The 15830-nt window shown below is 38.2% G+C and overlaps 2 protein-coding genes across 2 annotated transcripts; both read left to right on the forward strand.

Moving 5' to 3' along the window:
- Nucleotides 1-1078: 1078 nt before the first annotated feature.
- On the forward strand, nucleotides 1079-7037 carry isca1 (iron-sulfur cluster assembly 1). Its single transcript, XM_042488257.1, has 4 exons — nucleotides 1079-1159; nucleotides 3953-4006; nucleotides 5124-5229; nucleotides 6003-7037. The coding sequence occupies exons 1-4, from the start codon at nucleotides 1079-1081 to the stop codon at nucleotides 6149-6151; spliced, it is 390 nt and encodes a 129-aa protein (XP_042344191.1). The 3' UTR covers nucleotides 6152-7037.
- A 4994-nt stretch (nucleotides 7038-12031) lies between these two features.
- On the forward strand, nucleotides 12032-15180 carry kiss1rb (KISS1 receptor b). The gene is made up of 6 exons (XM_042488181.1): nucleotides 12032-12251; nucleotides 12999-13123; nucleotides 13411-13546; nucleotides 14235-14473; nucleotides 14560-14712; nucleotides 14882-15180. Exons 1-6 carry the CDS (start codon nucleotides 12032-12034, stop codon nucleotides 15119-15121), a joined length of 1113 nt encoding a protein of 370 aa, XP_042344115.1. The 3' UTR covers nucleotides 15122-15180.
- The last annotated feature ends 650 nt before the right edge of the window (nucleotides 15181-15830 follow it).

Consider the following 15830-nt stretch of genomic DNA (forward strand, 5'->3'; position numbering starts at 1 on the left):
GACAACTCTGAAGTTATGGGTGGATGATTAACTTTTTTGAACTTTTTTCCCCCCTCTGTTTGCTTCATTTAGTCGATACAGTGACCAGTAAACATAAACAACTGTACTATTTATGTAGTTTTTGTAAGAAAAAGGAACTTTGCATTTACATAAATTATTAGATCATACAATTAGGGATGGTACAGTTAGTCCACTTGATCACTTTATTTTTGATAGTCCCTCAAGTACTCTTCCTTGAGCCTCTCTGAGTAACCACCATAAATTACTTGTTAAATTTAAAAACCTAACCTTCAATGTTATTAGTGAAAAGTTAAATAGCAAATCCCTGATTTGGAAAGAAAAGCTTTGTTTTTTCACTTTTGCCAAGCATTCTGTTTAGTTAGTGCAAATGGTTAATTTGGGGCTAAATTTTAAATGAGACATGTAGAATAAAGTGATTTTGACAAAATGTCGCTATTTTGAGGTCAGATTTGGTTGTTTTATTCCGATGGAAGTGTTCCTCCCTCCCCGATGATAGTGAAATGCCTTGCAACCCCGCCGCAGGTTTTGAAGACACGTTTTCTTCATAAATCCGTTGTAAAATAAACAAGAACAACCGTTTATAGTTGTATTCCCTTCCCCTAAGCCAAAATTTTAAAAAAAAACATAAGTCCCTCCCCAGTGCTTAAAAAATATTGACATGCACCACCCCTTCTCTCACATACTGTTTACTCTCATAAACTGTCCCTTAATGAACTGGGAAGTAGTGGTTTGACCAACAATGATGAGCTGGAAAGTGGACCTATAGAGGATTTTTTTTCCCAAAGTAATGCGTATGACCAGGAGAATCAAATTAACATCTTCCTAACGAGTAATTCCACAAAGCTTAAACTCATTAAAGTTTGAGTATTTAAATGTAACATTACAAGTGGCTTACACAAGAAGCTTATGTGCTATATGTCTTATCCGTACGCCTATTGGCTTTCGCACCCGTCCGTCATAATATCAGCCAATCACTGAACGGGCTTCTTCTTTGGGGCGGATCCCGATGTTTTTACGCACTTGCGCAGTACATTGTTATGATTTTAACTGAAGCAACATGTCTGCCTCCATGGTGCGAGCGACCGTCCGAGCGGTCAGCAAAAGAAAGATTCTGCCCACAAGAGCCGCACTGACACTTGTAAGTATCAAACTGTGGTTATTAAGACACGTAAATAATTTTTATGCTCCTTCAGGATGTGTTTGTACACAAAGTGCGCTGTTAACACTAAGCGCCCGTTACGTAGCGTAACGTTACGTGACCCAAAGTTAGCTAAGCTGGCTAACCGTCTGTGACTTGAACCTTAACACGCGGTTATAATAAGTTTTTTTTACTTTTACTGACATTTTCTGTAACATTAATTTTCATCGTGGCTGTGAGGATGTAGTAGTTGCCTGGCACACGAGGTCGGTCGTAAGATTATAATTGTCTTTCGCTGAGTTTAATGCTACTCCCAAGCACGATGCTAAGCTAAGCTGTTTGGTAACGCTATGTGTCATCGTCTGCCCTTTTCTTTAATAGCGACAGTAAGCTGCGTACTAACAATTAAACACAACACAGACAATAATGACAAGTAATACACGGTAATTAAACACTCTTAAACATTTTTGGGAAAAAGCACATATCGTAGAATGACATTAGTTTACTAGATAATAACAGCAACATGCAGGTTTGTTGACTTATGAATATACTCTTTGTTGATGTACCGGCCCACAAGAGACCGGCCAAAAAGTGGTTAAAATGTCATGCGGCAGTGGTCGAAATATCCCAACATTTATTGACTGATGTATTGATGTCGAACATGCAAAATACAACAAAACTAGTAGTTAAAAATATATAAACAACCAAAAAAGACAGATAAAATTCCTTAAAACAATCAATAATTTTGATGTGTTTGTTTTGTACACTTTTTAAAAAGTCTGTGCTCGGATATTACACGTTTTCACAATTGAATAGCAAACAAACCTTTTTGTGTAAAAGCGGTTGATCACCCCTTTAATGTACAAAAGATGTAAAGAAACATTTGCTGCAGAAATCACTCAAACAAGTAAAGGTATACAACAAACAAATTTACAGCATTTAACATACGTTATGTACTATAAAAATCTTCTATCTATAATCTATAGTAGTAATAATAATAATCTTTATCTTTTAATAAATCTTTTTTGGGAGAGTGGAGAAACATAATGATTCTGTCACCCATCTCTGAATGTGATGTCATTGCTCCAGTCTCTCCCCAAATCCACTGCCACTTTTTACTCGTCATTGTCTAATAAAGGAAAACATGACAGAAAATAATCAGTGGTTAGTGGAAAACCAATCAGTGTGGTATTAATGCAAATAAAATAGTGTTACTGCTGAAGAGTCGTGGTTTGTCATTATGGGCGGGATAAAAGGTGTGATGGTGGTGCTGCTGCAAGATAATGTGTGCGTATGGTGGTCTGAGCTGATAAAGGGAGTAAGCTACAGGAAATGTTAAGTGGTGGGAAGTCCCTCAACACAGTGGCAATTGCAGATGATGTGTCCTTAAATGTTTCTTATTTTTGAATATTTATATTGTAAGTGTGGTCTTTTTCTGTGTTGTAATTTTCTTAACTCAACAGACTGTTCTATTTTTTGATTTTACCCACTTAGTCATTAAATCCTTATCACTGATAATTATTTATCAAAAATCTCATTGTGTGACTATGTATTGAAAGCACTAATTGTCAACTCTACAATATTGTTGCAATGTCACTATTGAGGTAGTTGGTAAAAAACAATTGTGATATTATCGTCACCATATACTCTACCTGTCGGGGACTAAGGATAATGATAAACCGAAATGCTGCCAAATGATGCATTCAGTTTGATATAACAGTAAGCTAAGAAATGTGTGCTTAGCCATCCTACCCTTTATGAATTAAGATTAAAAAATATATAAAAATTAAAAACCCAGTGCAAAATACTTATGCATCTCTTAACCGTATACTCTACAACAGAGTGCTCCTGGAGTGAGTCCTAAAACCTGGAAATGAGTCAGCACGTTTTCACTTCCAGTTCCCTCATTTCAAAGTTGATTGCTTTTTGAAAAAGTTTTTGGTTCGATGTCTGAAACGAGGTCTGTGGTTAACAAGAGATAACGGGATTTTAACATTTTGGTCTACAACACAAAGAACGTTAGTAAATATACCTTTTGTGAATTTTGATGCTTTTACTTGGCTTAAAAAAGGTGGCTGCTATCAGTTGGCTAAATGAGACTACAGAGGTTGTTGGTGACATTAGCATTTTCTTCTGGCGATTGCATTTAAGCTTCAAAAATCACAGGAGTCGTGTAATTTGTATCAAACTTTTGTTTGCCACATAGCTTATTTTCTGCAATAATCCAAAATCCACTAGAAAAATCCAACTGGCTTTTTGTTGAGGGAACAAGGAGGATGCTGACTTCCAGGCTGGCCTGCATTAAAAACACATCATCCCTGCAGCAATCTGTTGCTTACAAGTTAAATTTTGGAGATTAACATTACACTTGATTGACAGTATAGTCCTGAAAAAAGTCCAGGCTGTGACACAGTTAGGATCTACTGTACATTTGGCATCAGCAGCTTCTCTCATACAGATGAACACGCTGGGTTTAAGGGATTAACTCCATGTGGCTAACATGGTTCACCTGACTCTGCCAAAAGCCTCCACGTTAGAGCCCCACACAAAGTGTTCCCTCTTTTCTGCACATACACCCACTCAATTACAGCACGAGCAACGGGGTTTCAGGTTCTTTCATTATACTGTAGATGGATACTTATTTCAGACCTGTTGAAGTATTTGCCCATGCAACAGAAACTTCTCACAGTGGGAACCAAAACAGAAACATAAACCAGCTCAATATTTTGGTTGAGCAAAAAATAAACAGAATCCAGCATTAACCATTTTTATCTTCTGTTGTCTTTCCTTTAGACTCCAGCAGCTGTGAACAAGATCAGGTTTTTGTTGCAGGAAAAGCCGGAATGTGTGAGTAACAGATAAATCAACATTCACTGACACGTAATCTCATCAAACAGACAATGCCTCTGCACATCTTCAGTAATGACAGTAGGTTGTTATGTTGTTTAGTGTCTCATCATTTCTGTAACTTTACAAAACCAACAATCCCGCCTTTAAACCCATGTTACATGGTGATTGACCAGCTGTCTGGAGATGAGGAAGCAAGCTGGGTTTGAACTTCTTTCTGTAGCTCTTTATTTTTATCTGTTACTCAACAATTTGTGACACTTTTCATGTGTACAACAGAGTGCAACTAAATGCCTCCACTTGCTTACTGTGCCTTTGCACTTGTATCCATATCAAAAAGCCCTCTCTGTGATCATGATGGGCTAATGTTCTTCAGGTATGTGAAATTTAGTACCAGTACCCAACAGTTTCTTTTTTCAGTACTTAATCTTCTCTGTAAAAACAAAAATGTAATTTTTAAACAAGCTGAAGGGGAGACATGTAGACGTAAACGCAGCTCTGCTCCACATCGTCTGTCTCAGTCTGTCTGCTTGTGCGTATGTGTTGTGCTCGTCTAGCAGTGGCACTCGGCTGCTTGTAAAATTATATAGAAAAGAAATAAGGCCACATGTCAGAACCAATTCAGTAACTGGTGCCGCAGTGACAGTTTTGGCTCACTGGGACAGATGTATTTAATAATAATAAAGTTTATTTTTATATCACTTATCAAAACCAATGTTACAGTGTTTACACATAAAAAAATAAAACACAGGAAAAATGGTAAAAAGCAAAACTACAACACAAAAGAAAAAACAATGGTTGAATTTAAAATCAAACTGAGCATTACAAGACTCAAGTGTAATATCAAGAATAATAATAATAATAATAATAATAATAATAATCCTTTAAAGAGAAATTATAGGAATGCCTTTCGCTTTAACATGAATCTGTACTCAGTAGTACTGACATTATTCAGTTGCTACCCTTACAGTACTGAGCCTGGTACCCAATCCTGTATGATGGCTGCTGGCGTTTCTCTCTGCCTTTAATTGTGGCACTCAAACTGATTAAACTGTAAAGTAGTGATCGGTAAAGGGCTTAATGACCCGAATGGTAATGCCTGTCTGGCTCTTTGTAGATGGGATTGAAGGTCGGAGTGAGAACACGAGGCTGTAATGGCATGACTTACACACTGGACTACGCCATGGAGAAAGGCAAATCGGATGAGGAAGTGCTGCAGGATGGTAAGCTGTGTCTTATTTTTATGCTTTCCTTCTTGGAACAAATTTTGAATATTTGAGTTACGAAGACGTGCAGAACAAAGATTAAAAGTATAACTGCATGCTAAAGATAAAACTTCACACGTAGTGGCTTTAATAACAAAATATATTTTTTTGGAGTTAAAAGGCATACCGGGGGCTGAAACTAATTAGCTTGAAATACAAAATATTCTTAGATTTTTTTGTGTTCAAACATTTTGTGCCTAGCCCTGCTGTGTTAGCTCGTGCTAACCAGGCAGAAAAAGCAGACGGAGAGCAGCTCTGCATCGAACAACAACAGCCGATCGACTGCATGCAGCCTCTTTCATAGCAAATCATCTCAGCTGCTGTACATCCCAGATGTTGTCTTTGTTGTTTTTATAATCTTTATTTTGTTTGTCAAAGACAGCACTATTTTGCAAGATCAAATGGATGAAATGATCAATATCCATTTTGTTGAGTGACGGTATAAACAGGAATATAAGATTATGTAATAATGATATAATGCATGAGCATAAATGATTATTTTATGGATATGCTTGTTTTTATTGGCATCTTAAAGAAACCCTGCAATGCAAAATACAAAAGTTTCTGATTCGGTGCAGATAGATGGGTCTAATTTTAAATTGGTTTATGATTTATAAGCATTTGATCTGAATGCACTTACAGGGCTGTTTCACTGTTTGCAGTGTATAAACCCAGAACATTGTGGCTCAGGTTGGAGCGTGGGAGTAAAGACTACTGTTACTCTCTTGCAGGTGTGAGGGTGTTCATAGAGAAGAAGGCTCAGCTGACCCTTCTGGGAACTGAGATGGACTTTGTGGAGTCTAAGCTGTCCAGCGAATTTGTCTTCAACAACCCAAACATAAAGGGCACATGTGGCTGTGGAGAAAGCTTCAACATCTGAGCATCATGGATCCTCTCCGTCCTCCCCCAACCCTCCCTGTTCCAAGCCCCCCCCACCCATAAAGACTGAGAGACTGAATGCTGACGAGGACGTCGGACATGAGTTAATCTCTGAGATGTGGACGTGCCTGCATTACTACCACTGCTCCTCCTGCAGACCACTCGCATACACACACACACACACACACACGCACACACACAAAGTATGCATATTCATGCTTCGTGGAAGGTTTTAATACAGTCTGTGTAGTCACGATCTCAACGTTGATTTTATGTTCAGGATACCTCTGATGTCAGCAACTGCTTTTTTATGCTCTGCATCTAAAAAAAAACTTAGAAGGACCTCACAGGCAAGTTTTTTTTAATTTAGTGGCTGCAATTTTACACATACATGCACAAATTCTAGTCAAATTTCACCATGACTTGTATGCAGGAGGAAACGGTACCACATGGCCCAACATGCTCACTGAAGCTGAGAGTTGTTCAGGTTTTAGTTGGATGAATTATTAAGTATTCTGTTTTCTAATTTGAATGCATCCACTGAAATCCACAGGCCAACATCAGCTTTGATAAACACTGTAAGACAGTGTACCATCACCCAGTGTCATGCACCCCGCAGTATGCAGAGGTGGAAGATTTTGAGTGTCTTGAAACTGCTTTATGAGCTTGTAAAGTGTATATTTATCTCTGTGTGTAAATATAAAGAATGTTTATCTCCCGTGAACCACACAAACGCACAAAAAAGTAACGCACAAAAAACACTTATCCCTCACATAAGAGTACATGAGGTCTATGTTCATTGTTGCTTGATTAAAGCCAGGACTTTGTGTTTGTACTGTGCAATATGTCTGTGTATATATGAAATAATAAATAGATAAATCCAGTCATATGGAATTGTTTGGCTGTTGTTTTGTGCTCAGCAGTTTTTTTTTTGTTGGTTTTTTTTCACAGCTTTATTTCACAAAAATATGTACAAAGTATGTCAGGCAAACAAGAACACAAACATACATGAGAGCACAGATAATTGACATTCAACACGGACAGAAGCAAAAGCAAGGAAGCCAAAATAATTAATGTCACATCCGAGGGTTTTACCAAGTCGACTTTTGTAATAGTCTAAAAACCTTTCACTTTTTTTGTTATTTGTAAGAACAACAGAGGAAAGCGTTGAGTTGAAATTAGTTAAGAAAAGATAAACAGAGGGATGTAAATCTACAAAGTTTTGTTAATGGGTAAAGATTTTCCCCATTATAAAAACAAACAAAACATAGTTCAAATATTTGTTACTTAAATCAACATAATAACAAATCATGTCTTTAAAGGTTAAATCATGAGTGATGTTACAATTATTAAAAACGTGACAACTGAAATTAGACCAAAAATTCATTGTGATACTACAATGAAAAAAATATTGGATTAAAGTTACATCAGCGAGCCCACAGAAGAGGTAAGAGTTTTCAGCATCTGCATACCTAGAAATGATAGAATTTGCTGGATAGATGTGCAAAATTTTGAAATGAATTTCTTTCACTTTGTTACGAATACCAAATTTATAAGGTAAAAGCCATTTTCTGTGCCAGTTTGTAGGATCTGTGGCAGAATTACAGTTGCATCATTACTCAACTGACAAATTTAGCACAGTTGTCATGGTGACGGCTCTGTTGTCAGAGCCAGATGGATTCTGCCTGTTAAATTTTCAAGTTGTTTTCACTGTTTTTGTGTTGTTGTGTGTTTTGTTCAGGTGGAAGCAGAGGGAGGTACAGTCACTTTTAAAGACTTATTTTAATCCCTATTTTAGCATTCTCACTGCTGAAGTAATAGGTGGGGTCTTTGATATTTTTTAAGGTACATTGGGGTCATGGACCATCAAAACAAGGATGGAGACTCTAACAGCAGAGAGTCCTATGAGCTGAAGGTAGTGAATAATACTGTTTACAAAGAGCTTTTTCAGAGCAAGCACAACACCTTTTAACATTAAAAGTTTGAGTTGTTTAAAGAATGATATCATGGGACCGGGGAGGGATGTGCAGATATTTCAGTTTTATTTTTAGACTCTGCAATGGAGATAGCCGTGGTTGGAGGCAGCATGTTTTTGAGTTGTCCGTCCGTAAGTCCCATTCGTGTTAACCCCTTCAAACTTGAGATTCGCGTGATTACTTTCAAAAACATGGAAATCAGGCAATGAGCACCTTTTAAAACATGACCCAAAAAAGAGCAAGAAACAAGTTCCAATAAAATTACCAAATTTACCCCAAATTAGCAAAATTAGTCAGCAAAAATAATGATAAAAGTAAATGAACCAAAACAGGAAATTACCTAAAAACCATCAAAATAAAAAAATTATATAGATAAATAATAATAATTTCTGATAATTATAATAATTCTAAAAAAGTTTGGGGTATTTTTCAGTTATTTTGCAGTTAGTATCATTGTTCTCCTGTACTTCCTTTTTGATTTTATTTAGCTAATTTGTGCTATGAAATACAGTATGTTTACAAAGAAAATGTGGCTAAGTATTATAAAAATTTAAAAAAAAAAACCCCAACGACCCACTAAAACCAGATTCACATCACGTATATATGAATTACAGCAGTAAAGTCACTGAGAACGATGTGTGTTGGCAGAATCTTCACAAATATTTCATCTTTGTATCAGTTTTTGTGTGCTTTCTGTGTCTGCTACTTCTCACAGATTTCAGACTTATTAAAGGCTTTGGCTGAGATCAAACCACCAACCTTTGACCCCCGAAACATCAGCACCACTCTCTCCACCCTGAAGAACATTAGGACAGGCGCTCCTAACACCCGTGGGACTTTCAGATCCAGAGCTGTCCTCCCTGAAAACATCAGCCGGTTGTCCCAGTGTCACTTTAAGAGGCGGGATCACCTGAGAGAAACCTCACCTGTTTCTGTCCCCATTATCACTACAGTGGCCTCCTCTCAGGAGAGACAACTGCAGCCCCATTTACCATCTTCAAATCCTGCCATCCTTTCACTGCTGGTAGCAAAGTCCAAGATGCTGCCTTCTGGCTCGACCTCCTCCATCAGAGAGCGGCTTAAAGAGATGCATCCACACATCCTGGGTGTGCAGGCCTGGACCAAACAGCAGGCCTGTGAACCACAGAGGACACTGCCTGAGCAGCTTCCACAAACTGGTAAAAAGCAACAATTCATTGTTACATTTGCAAATACATATAGTTCCCCTACTGACCTCCCTCCATACAACACAAACTAATTATTTGGAGGATTGTGCTTCAACTATAGTCAGGTTTGAGAGGCCATTTTGCAGTTACTACTTTCCTGCTACAGTTAGCTTGTGCTGTTTTTAAAACAACAAAAAAGCTACTTTGCATACAGGACATTTTAAAATAATTCAGTTTTTGTGTTTGATAATTTTCCCTATAAAAATAGTGTCAAAAACCTGGCATTCAAAGGGTTAAAATTGTGAAAAGTTATTAATATTTGATATTTATGATTAGTACTGATATTGGTAAAAAAAAAAAAATAAATAAAAAAACTCATTGAAAGTAGAAAATAATATTAATGTGTAATATTTTTTAAGCTTGATTTTGAAAAGCCTTTTGTGCTCAGAGGGATATAAGTGCGTGTGATATTTAAGTGGTCCCTAAGGGTTAATGACGTTGCTTTCACAGCTGGTTGTTGTTGATGTTGTCGTCATGTGTTTTGATTGTTTGAGCTTTATGGCTGTATGGTTATAACTTTTGGGCCTCTATTTTATTTTATTTTATTCTATGTTAAGTGTCTTGATTAAGTCTTGATTTTTTTTTAACAGGAAAGCAAAACATAGAAAAAAGAATGATGCCCATGACTCAACTTACCCTGTTCCCTGTGGACGGCGAGCCACAGAGGACATGAGTATAGGGGATTATTTACTGGATAATAAGGAAACCTGATTGCAAGCTATAATATAGCTTGTTTTTTATTAACTTTTTAGTTTGAACATGTTTCTTGAAGCCATAATAAACAAGTATAAATGAATGGGATGTAAAAAAGTTGATGTAAACGTATAAATAGACAGACCATTTACCTGTGATCACATAAGAATTTCATGATCATAGCAAACAAAGCCTGCTTAATTCATCATGAAATAATAATTCCTTGTGTTTTTACCTTCTATGCAGCAACCGTGGACCAAACAGTAAATCAATAATGGATCCTCCATTAATTGTCTTAATGCTTGTTCCTGATCCAGAGTCAACATGTCCATGGTACTTCAAGGACTTGACGGACCTCCAGATGAAGCTGTTTTTAGGTGCCTCAAAGAAATCTGGAGTTCAGAGGAACACACAGACGGCGTGGAAAACTGCTCGCCACGACTAATCAAAACTTATATCTTTAACACTCAGCTGAGGAAAAGACAATGGAGAGATAAAAATCAAACTGAAACCAGCAGAGAAAGTGTACTTTTTTTTTTAACATATCACTTTTGTGTAAAAGACTGAAGATTACTGCAGCACTGATAAAGACAAGGACAAACAAGAAGCTTGTTATACATGATAAATAAATAAGGAGTTGCATGTATAAACATTAGTGACTCAGCATGCAGATGACAAAAAAATAATGACTGAAAATGTTTCCTGGCACACATCCAAACTAAGAGCGCCTCAGTAAACCCATTTTCCACTGTGAATATTCTCTACGTACTTCAAAAAAATATAAGCTCCTTCTTTTTTTGCAACGGCAAATTGATAAAAGGCAAATATTTCACTTTCTGGTCTAACATATGCAAAGTAATTTTTCTAAATAGGAGTAGCTGTAATGAAGGTTTTCAGAAGCCCTGAACACATCCCAAATACGTTTGATTTGCACACACAGAAAAAAAGCCTGTAAAATACCAGTTTTCTTTTATTTTATCTGAAGAAAAGACATTTACATGTCTGATGGCGAGCATAATCTGCCAAACAACAACTGCAAAAGCAGACGTCACCCCTGTACTTGAACATTTTCTCCATTTGTGTCACGCTGAGTACTTGGCAACAGTTGCCACTTGCTCTTTTGCAGCAAAAGGTGAAGATGTAATGTCAGCTTTAGAAGCTGCCTGTTGTACAAAGATCAAGCTGTACTGTCACCACGACCCCCAGCTGCATCTCCCATTCATTTTCATTTTGGTTTCAGGTAAGCACTAGTCATTATGATTATTCCAGAGTTTTTGTTTTTTTATAAATCAGCTGTTATTGATTAAAAAACACTGTAGTGGAATAACTTTGACCTGTGACAAGAATTTAGACAGCATGTGACAGCTAAAGTCTTAAAGTCAGGATGCTGACACAATGAAAAAAATTAAATAATTCAAATCCAGCTGCTGTCATTTCTGACACCCGGTTCTGCAATTACAAGCGATGATGAAGATTTAGTTTGAAAGCCTCTGCTCCCTCCGTCTCTCTCTCTCTCTGCTTACAAATTGAAATGACTCCTGTCTCCCCCAAACTCCCCCTCCCCTCCGCACTTATGGGGGTCTATAACAGTGCTTTCATCTCAGAGAACAGAACAGCAGCCCATCGCTGATCAACACGGGACTAAACCCGGCTTTACAGAGCAGAGAGAGGAACACTGCAGGAGCAAAGAGGCACAGGTCAGGTAGAACCTTATTGCACAGGAAAAAAAACAACTTTTTAAATATGCTTAAGTATTTAAATAGGCTTTATCTTATAATAATAATATAATTTGAAATGGGCATATATTTATAAATTTAATTGGTTTTATTTTGAATATAAATTCTTAATAATATGATGATTTTTGTGTAACTTAAGTGTTTTTTAAATTATTTTCTATTTTTTTATTTTCTATTCTTTATTTTTTAGAAACTAATCAAATATGTTCTACGTGGACCTTAGAAATATTCCTGGCTTTGATTTGTGAAGATGGTCCAGGAACCAACAGGCAATCAGGGTCCAGACTGTGGGTCGGTATGCAACGAGTCCACAGCTCAGGAGGGCCAAGGGCCCCCGGTGCTGGTCGACGCCTGGCTGGTCCCCACTTTCTTTGGCCTCATCATGCTGGTCGGCCTGGTCGGGAACTCGCTGGTCATCCATGTGGTTACCAAGCACCAGCAAATGAAGACCGTCACCAACTTTTACATAGGTAACATTTCTGAACATTTCTGCAGCAAGATCAAGTCTTTTTGGTAACCTTTCAGTAGTTCTATATATTGGTGGCTACAACATGCATAATTAATGTTCGTGGCAAAATTAATAGTCCATGCCTATCTTGTGCATTTAGGGTAATGTTAATTTTATGTAAATATATATTCTTTTCCCTGTGTAATTGTGTAATTATATTGATGCCTGATAATAGGCCTATACATTGATGATTATTTGATTATATATCAGAACAACATCCAACTTCATAATTAAGTTGTCATTCATCTGGTATATGAATTAAGTGCTGGATTTCTCTTTCAGAAGTTTGACTTGGTTGCTGTCTGCACATACACACTAGGTCTTAAACACACTTTTGTTGTATCCTTTTAGCCTAAAGGTGTCTTTAATTTATCAGTTCTATCACATAACATTTTTATCCTCATCATATAGAGAATCCTCTTTAAAAATGTAATGCAGAGTCAATTTTAACCAACCGACTTTTTATCTGAGACATTTTTACCCATGTAGCTTAATATTACCTACACCTCATCATTTTAATTTTTAGTGCTCTCTTCTGAGTAATCCAAAAGTGAGCACACAGTTCAGTTGGTGAATTTTGAAAGGAAGTATTATGGGTATTAACACAGGTATTTGTGGTTTTGTGCAATCGTCTTTGAATGCATCTCACTTCAGCGTGTCTTGAATTGAATTTCTCTGTTAAGGAGTTACGGCTGTTGTTCTGTTACAGTAAACCTGGCCACGACTGACCTCTTGTTTCTGGTCTGCTGCGTTCCCTTCACTGCCACCTTGTACCCATTGCCCAGCTGGATCTTTGGAGAGTTCATGTGCCGACTGGTGAACTACCTTCAGCAAGTGAGATACGCACACAAAAACACACAAACAAACCGGTCTGGAAGTGCTGGAGACTTTGGCACAATAGTAATATCATGGCGTTGTAGCATTAAGGACTAAGGACTGTATGTGCAGAATAACTGCAATTAGATGTGCAGCTACCCAAAAAACCTAAATACTAAATGTAGAAACAAAACATAAATCAAAATTAAATTGACAGTGACAAAAGAAAAGAAAAGGGAAAATTAAAAGTAAAAGTATAGAGTGTGAAACAGAAACAAAGCTTCCTTGTGTTCGTCATGTTTCAGGTGACCGCTCAGGCAACATGCATCACTCTGTCAGCTATGAGTGTGGACCGCTGCTACGTGACCGTCTATCCTCTGCAGTCACTGCGACACCGCACCCCACGCATGGCTCTGGCCGTCTCTGTGTCTATCTGGATAGGTATCACACAAACACACCACACACACACACACACACACACACACACACACACACACACACACACATTCACAACCAGTTTTTAACCACTTAAATACTTTTAATATGAAGCTGCAGCAGTAGAAAACTTAATACAGCATTTTTTGGGGGAATGTCACCGTTGACACCCAGTTAATTACAATGCAAATATAGAAAATACTGCAAAAATATCATCAGAGGATCATAAGTGCAGTCACTGTTGTGTTACCTTATTCAGCAACAAATAGTGACTTACCAGATATTTATTTAGGTGAAAATCTTTGAGATTATCACTTTAACTCATCACAATCTTCAAGTCAAGAGTTCAAGGTCTGTGAGTACAGAGCTGAGCAGCTTTCAGCCATCTTTTCAAGGTGGTTTTGAAAGTCCTGATAAAGCTGCAGCCCCTCACATCGTCAGGCAAAGTGGTCCACTGATTTGTAGTTTTCACAGAAAAAGCTGATTGCCCAAATCTTACAGTCTCATGCAGACGCTGATCTAGAGGCTCTATGAGAAACTTACTGAGCAAGTATACACAAAGTCACTATAATTGTGGATTTTCCAGTTGCTCTCCACATGGTCTGTTTTTTGGTTTGGCACCAGCAACTTGTGGCACAACTGAAACATATTACCACGTTCTGAGTCACACAGTCATGTCCTCTGTCCGCTGCAGGCTCTTTGCTTCTGTCGATTCCAGTAGCTGTGTACCAGCGTCTGGAAGCAGGATACTGGTTTGGCCCTCAGACGTACTGCAGTGAGGTCTTCCCCTCAGCCTGCCTCCAGAGAGCCTTCATCATCTACAGCTTCCTGGCCGTCTACCTGCTGCCACTGCTCACCATCACAGCCTGTTACGCCTTCATGCTTAAGCGCATGGGGCAAGCCAGCGTGAATCCCATCGACAGCGGATACCAAGTAAGACAAAAATATAGGATTGTTCTTTGTATTTGTACTTCTTAACTCTAGAGAGAATAAAATGTTTTAAGCCTTTCCAACTCCAGCTGCAGGCTCAGGCGGAGCGAGCTGCAGCAGTGCGGGCGCGAGTCTCCCGAATGGTGGTGGTGATGGTGGCATTATTCCTCATCTGCTGGGGCCCCATCCAGATCTGCATCCTCCTGCAAGCTTTTGGCTTCCGCAGTTACATTTTATACAAGGTGAGTTAATCACCATGGTGTTTTCTAGCATAGGTAACTAGACTGCAGTCTCAATTTATCTCATGACTGGACTGCGAGGACAGAAATTGATGCTCTTGCTATACTCTTGCACTGTGACCCTGATGATCGATGCCTTTCATCTGACTCCATCTCAATTTTACATCCACAGCTGAAGATCTGGGGTCACTGCATGTCTTACTCCAACTCCTCCGTCAACCCGCTGGTTTACGCCTTCATGGGCAATAACTTCAGAAAGGCCTTCAAGCACGCGTTCCCCGCCATATTTCTGTGGCACACAAGGGGGAGAGTCAGGGTGGGAAACATGGACGCAGAGGAGGACGTTGGAGAGATGGATCATCAGGCACCCAAAGGAGAAGCAGAGATGCACTTTCTTTCATCTGGCTCCTAAAGGCCATGCTGGGCATTCGGACACTGTGAGCTCATTGTTTATTTATAGATTGTTCTGGAGATGAGAGCAGTTTGCTCAATCTGGTTTATGTGTGCATAGACATACTGCTAGTGTGCACACACACGCACACACACGCACGCACACGCACGCACACGCACACACAACGAGGAGCATGCTGTATGATCTTTTAAAAGGACAAACCAATCAGGAGCCTCTCGTGACCCTCACGAGCTGCTGAAACACAATTATCTTTGTCACATTTTTACAATTTAGGTGGAGTGAAGCAATCAGTTTACTGGATGTGAAAATGTTTGAGATCCTGGTTTTATCTTCTTTACTATATCTCAAGGAAGTAAAGTAAAGTGTATAGGTCAAGTGCTACAATTTGGGTTAAATACGCCGTTTCCAAACTGCACAAACTCTGCTCGGTCAGTTTTCAAAGGTCATTTTGTCATCACCTGCTTTTAAAAAAGTTCTCTTAAAAAAGTTTTAAAAATGTTCATGTTCTTCTCCCACTGTGTTGTGTCTGTTTGAGTGAGTTCTCTAGACTGGGATTTTTGGGACCTCGGCGCTTTATCTTTGTGTAGCATAGTATACAATATGCCAATATATAACTTACTTGTCTGATAACTGATGTTAACATCTATATCTATCTATATATATATATATATATATATATATATATATATATATATCTATATATATATAT

Source organism: Plectropomus leopardus, chromosome 6, assembly GCF_008729295.1.
Source record: "Plectropomus leopardus isolate mb chromosome 6, YSFRI_Pleo_2.0, whole genome shotgun sequence".
Taxonomy (NCBI): Eukaryota; Metazoa; Chordata; class Actinopteri; order Perciformes; family Serranidae; genus Plectropomus; species Plectropomus leopardus.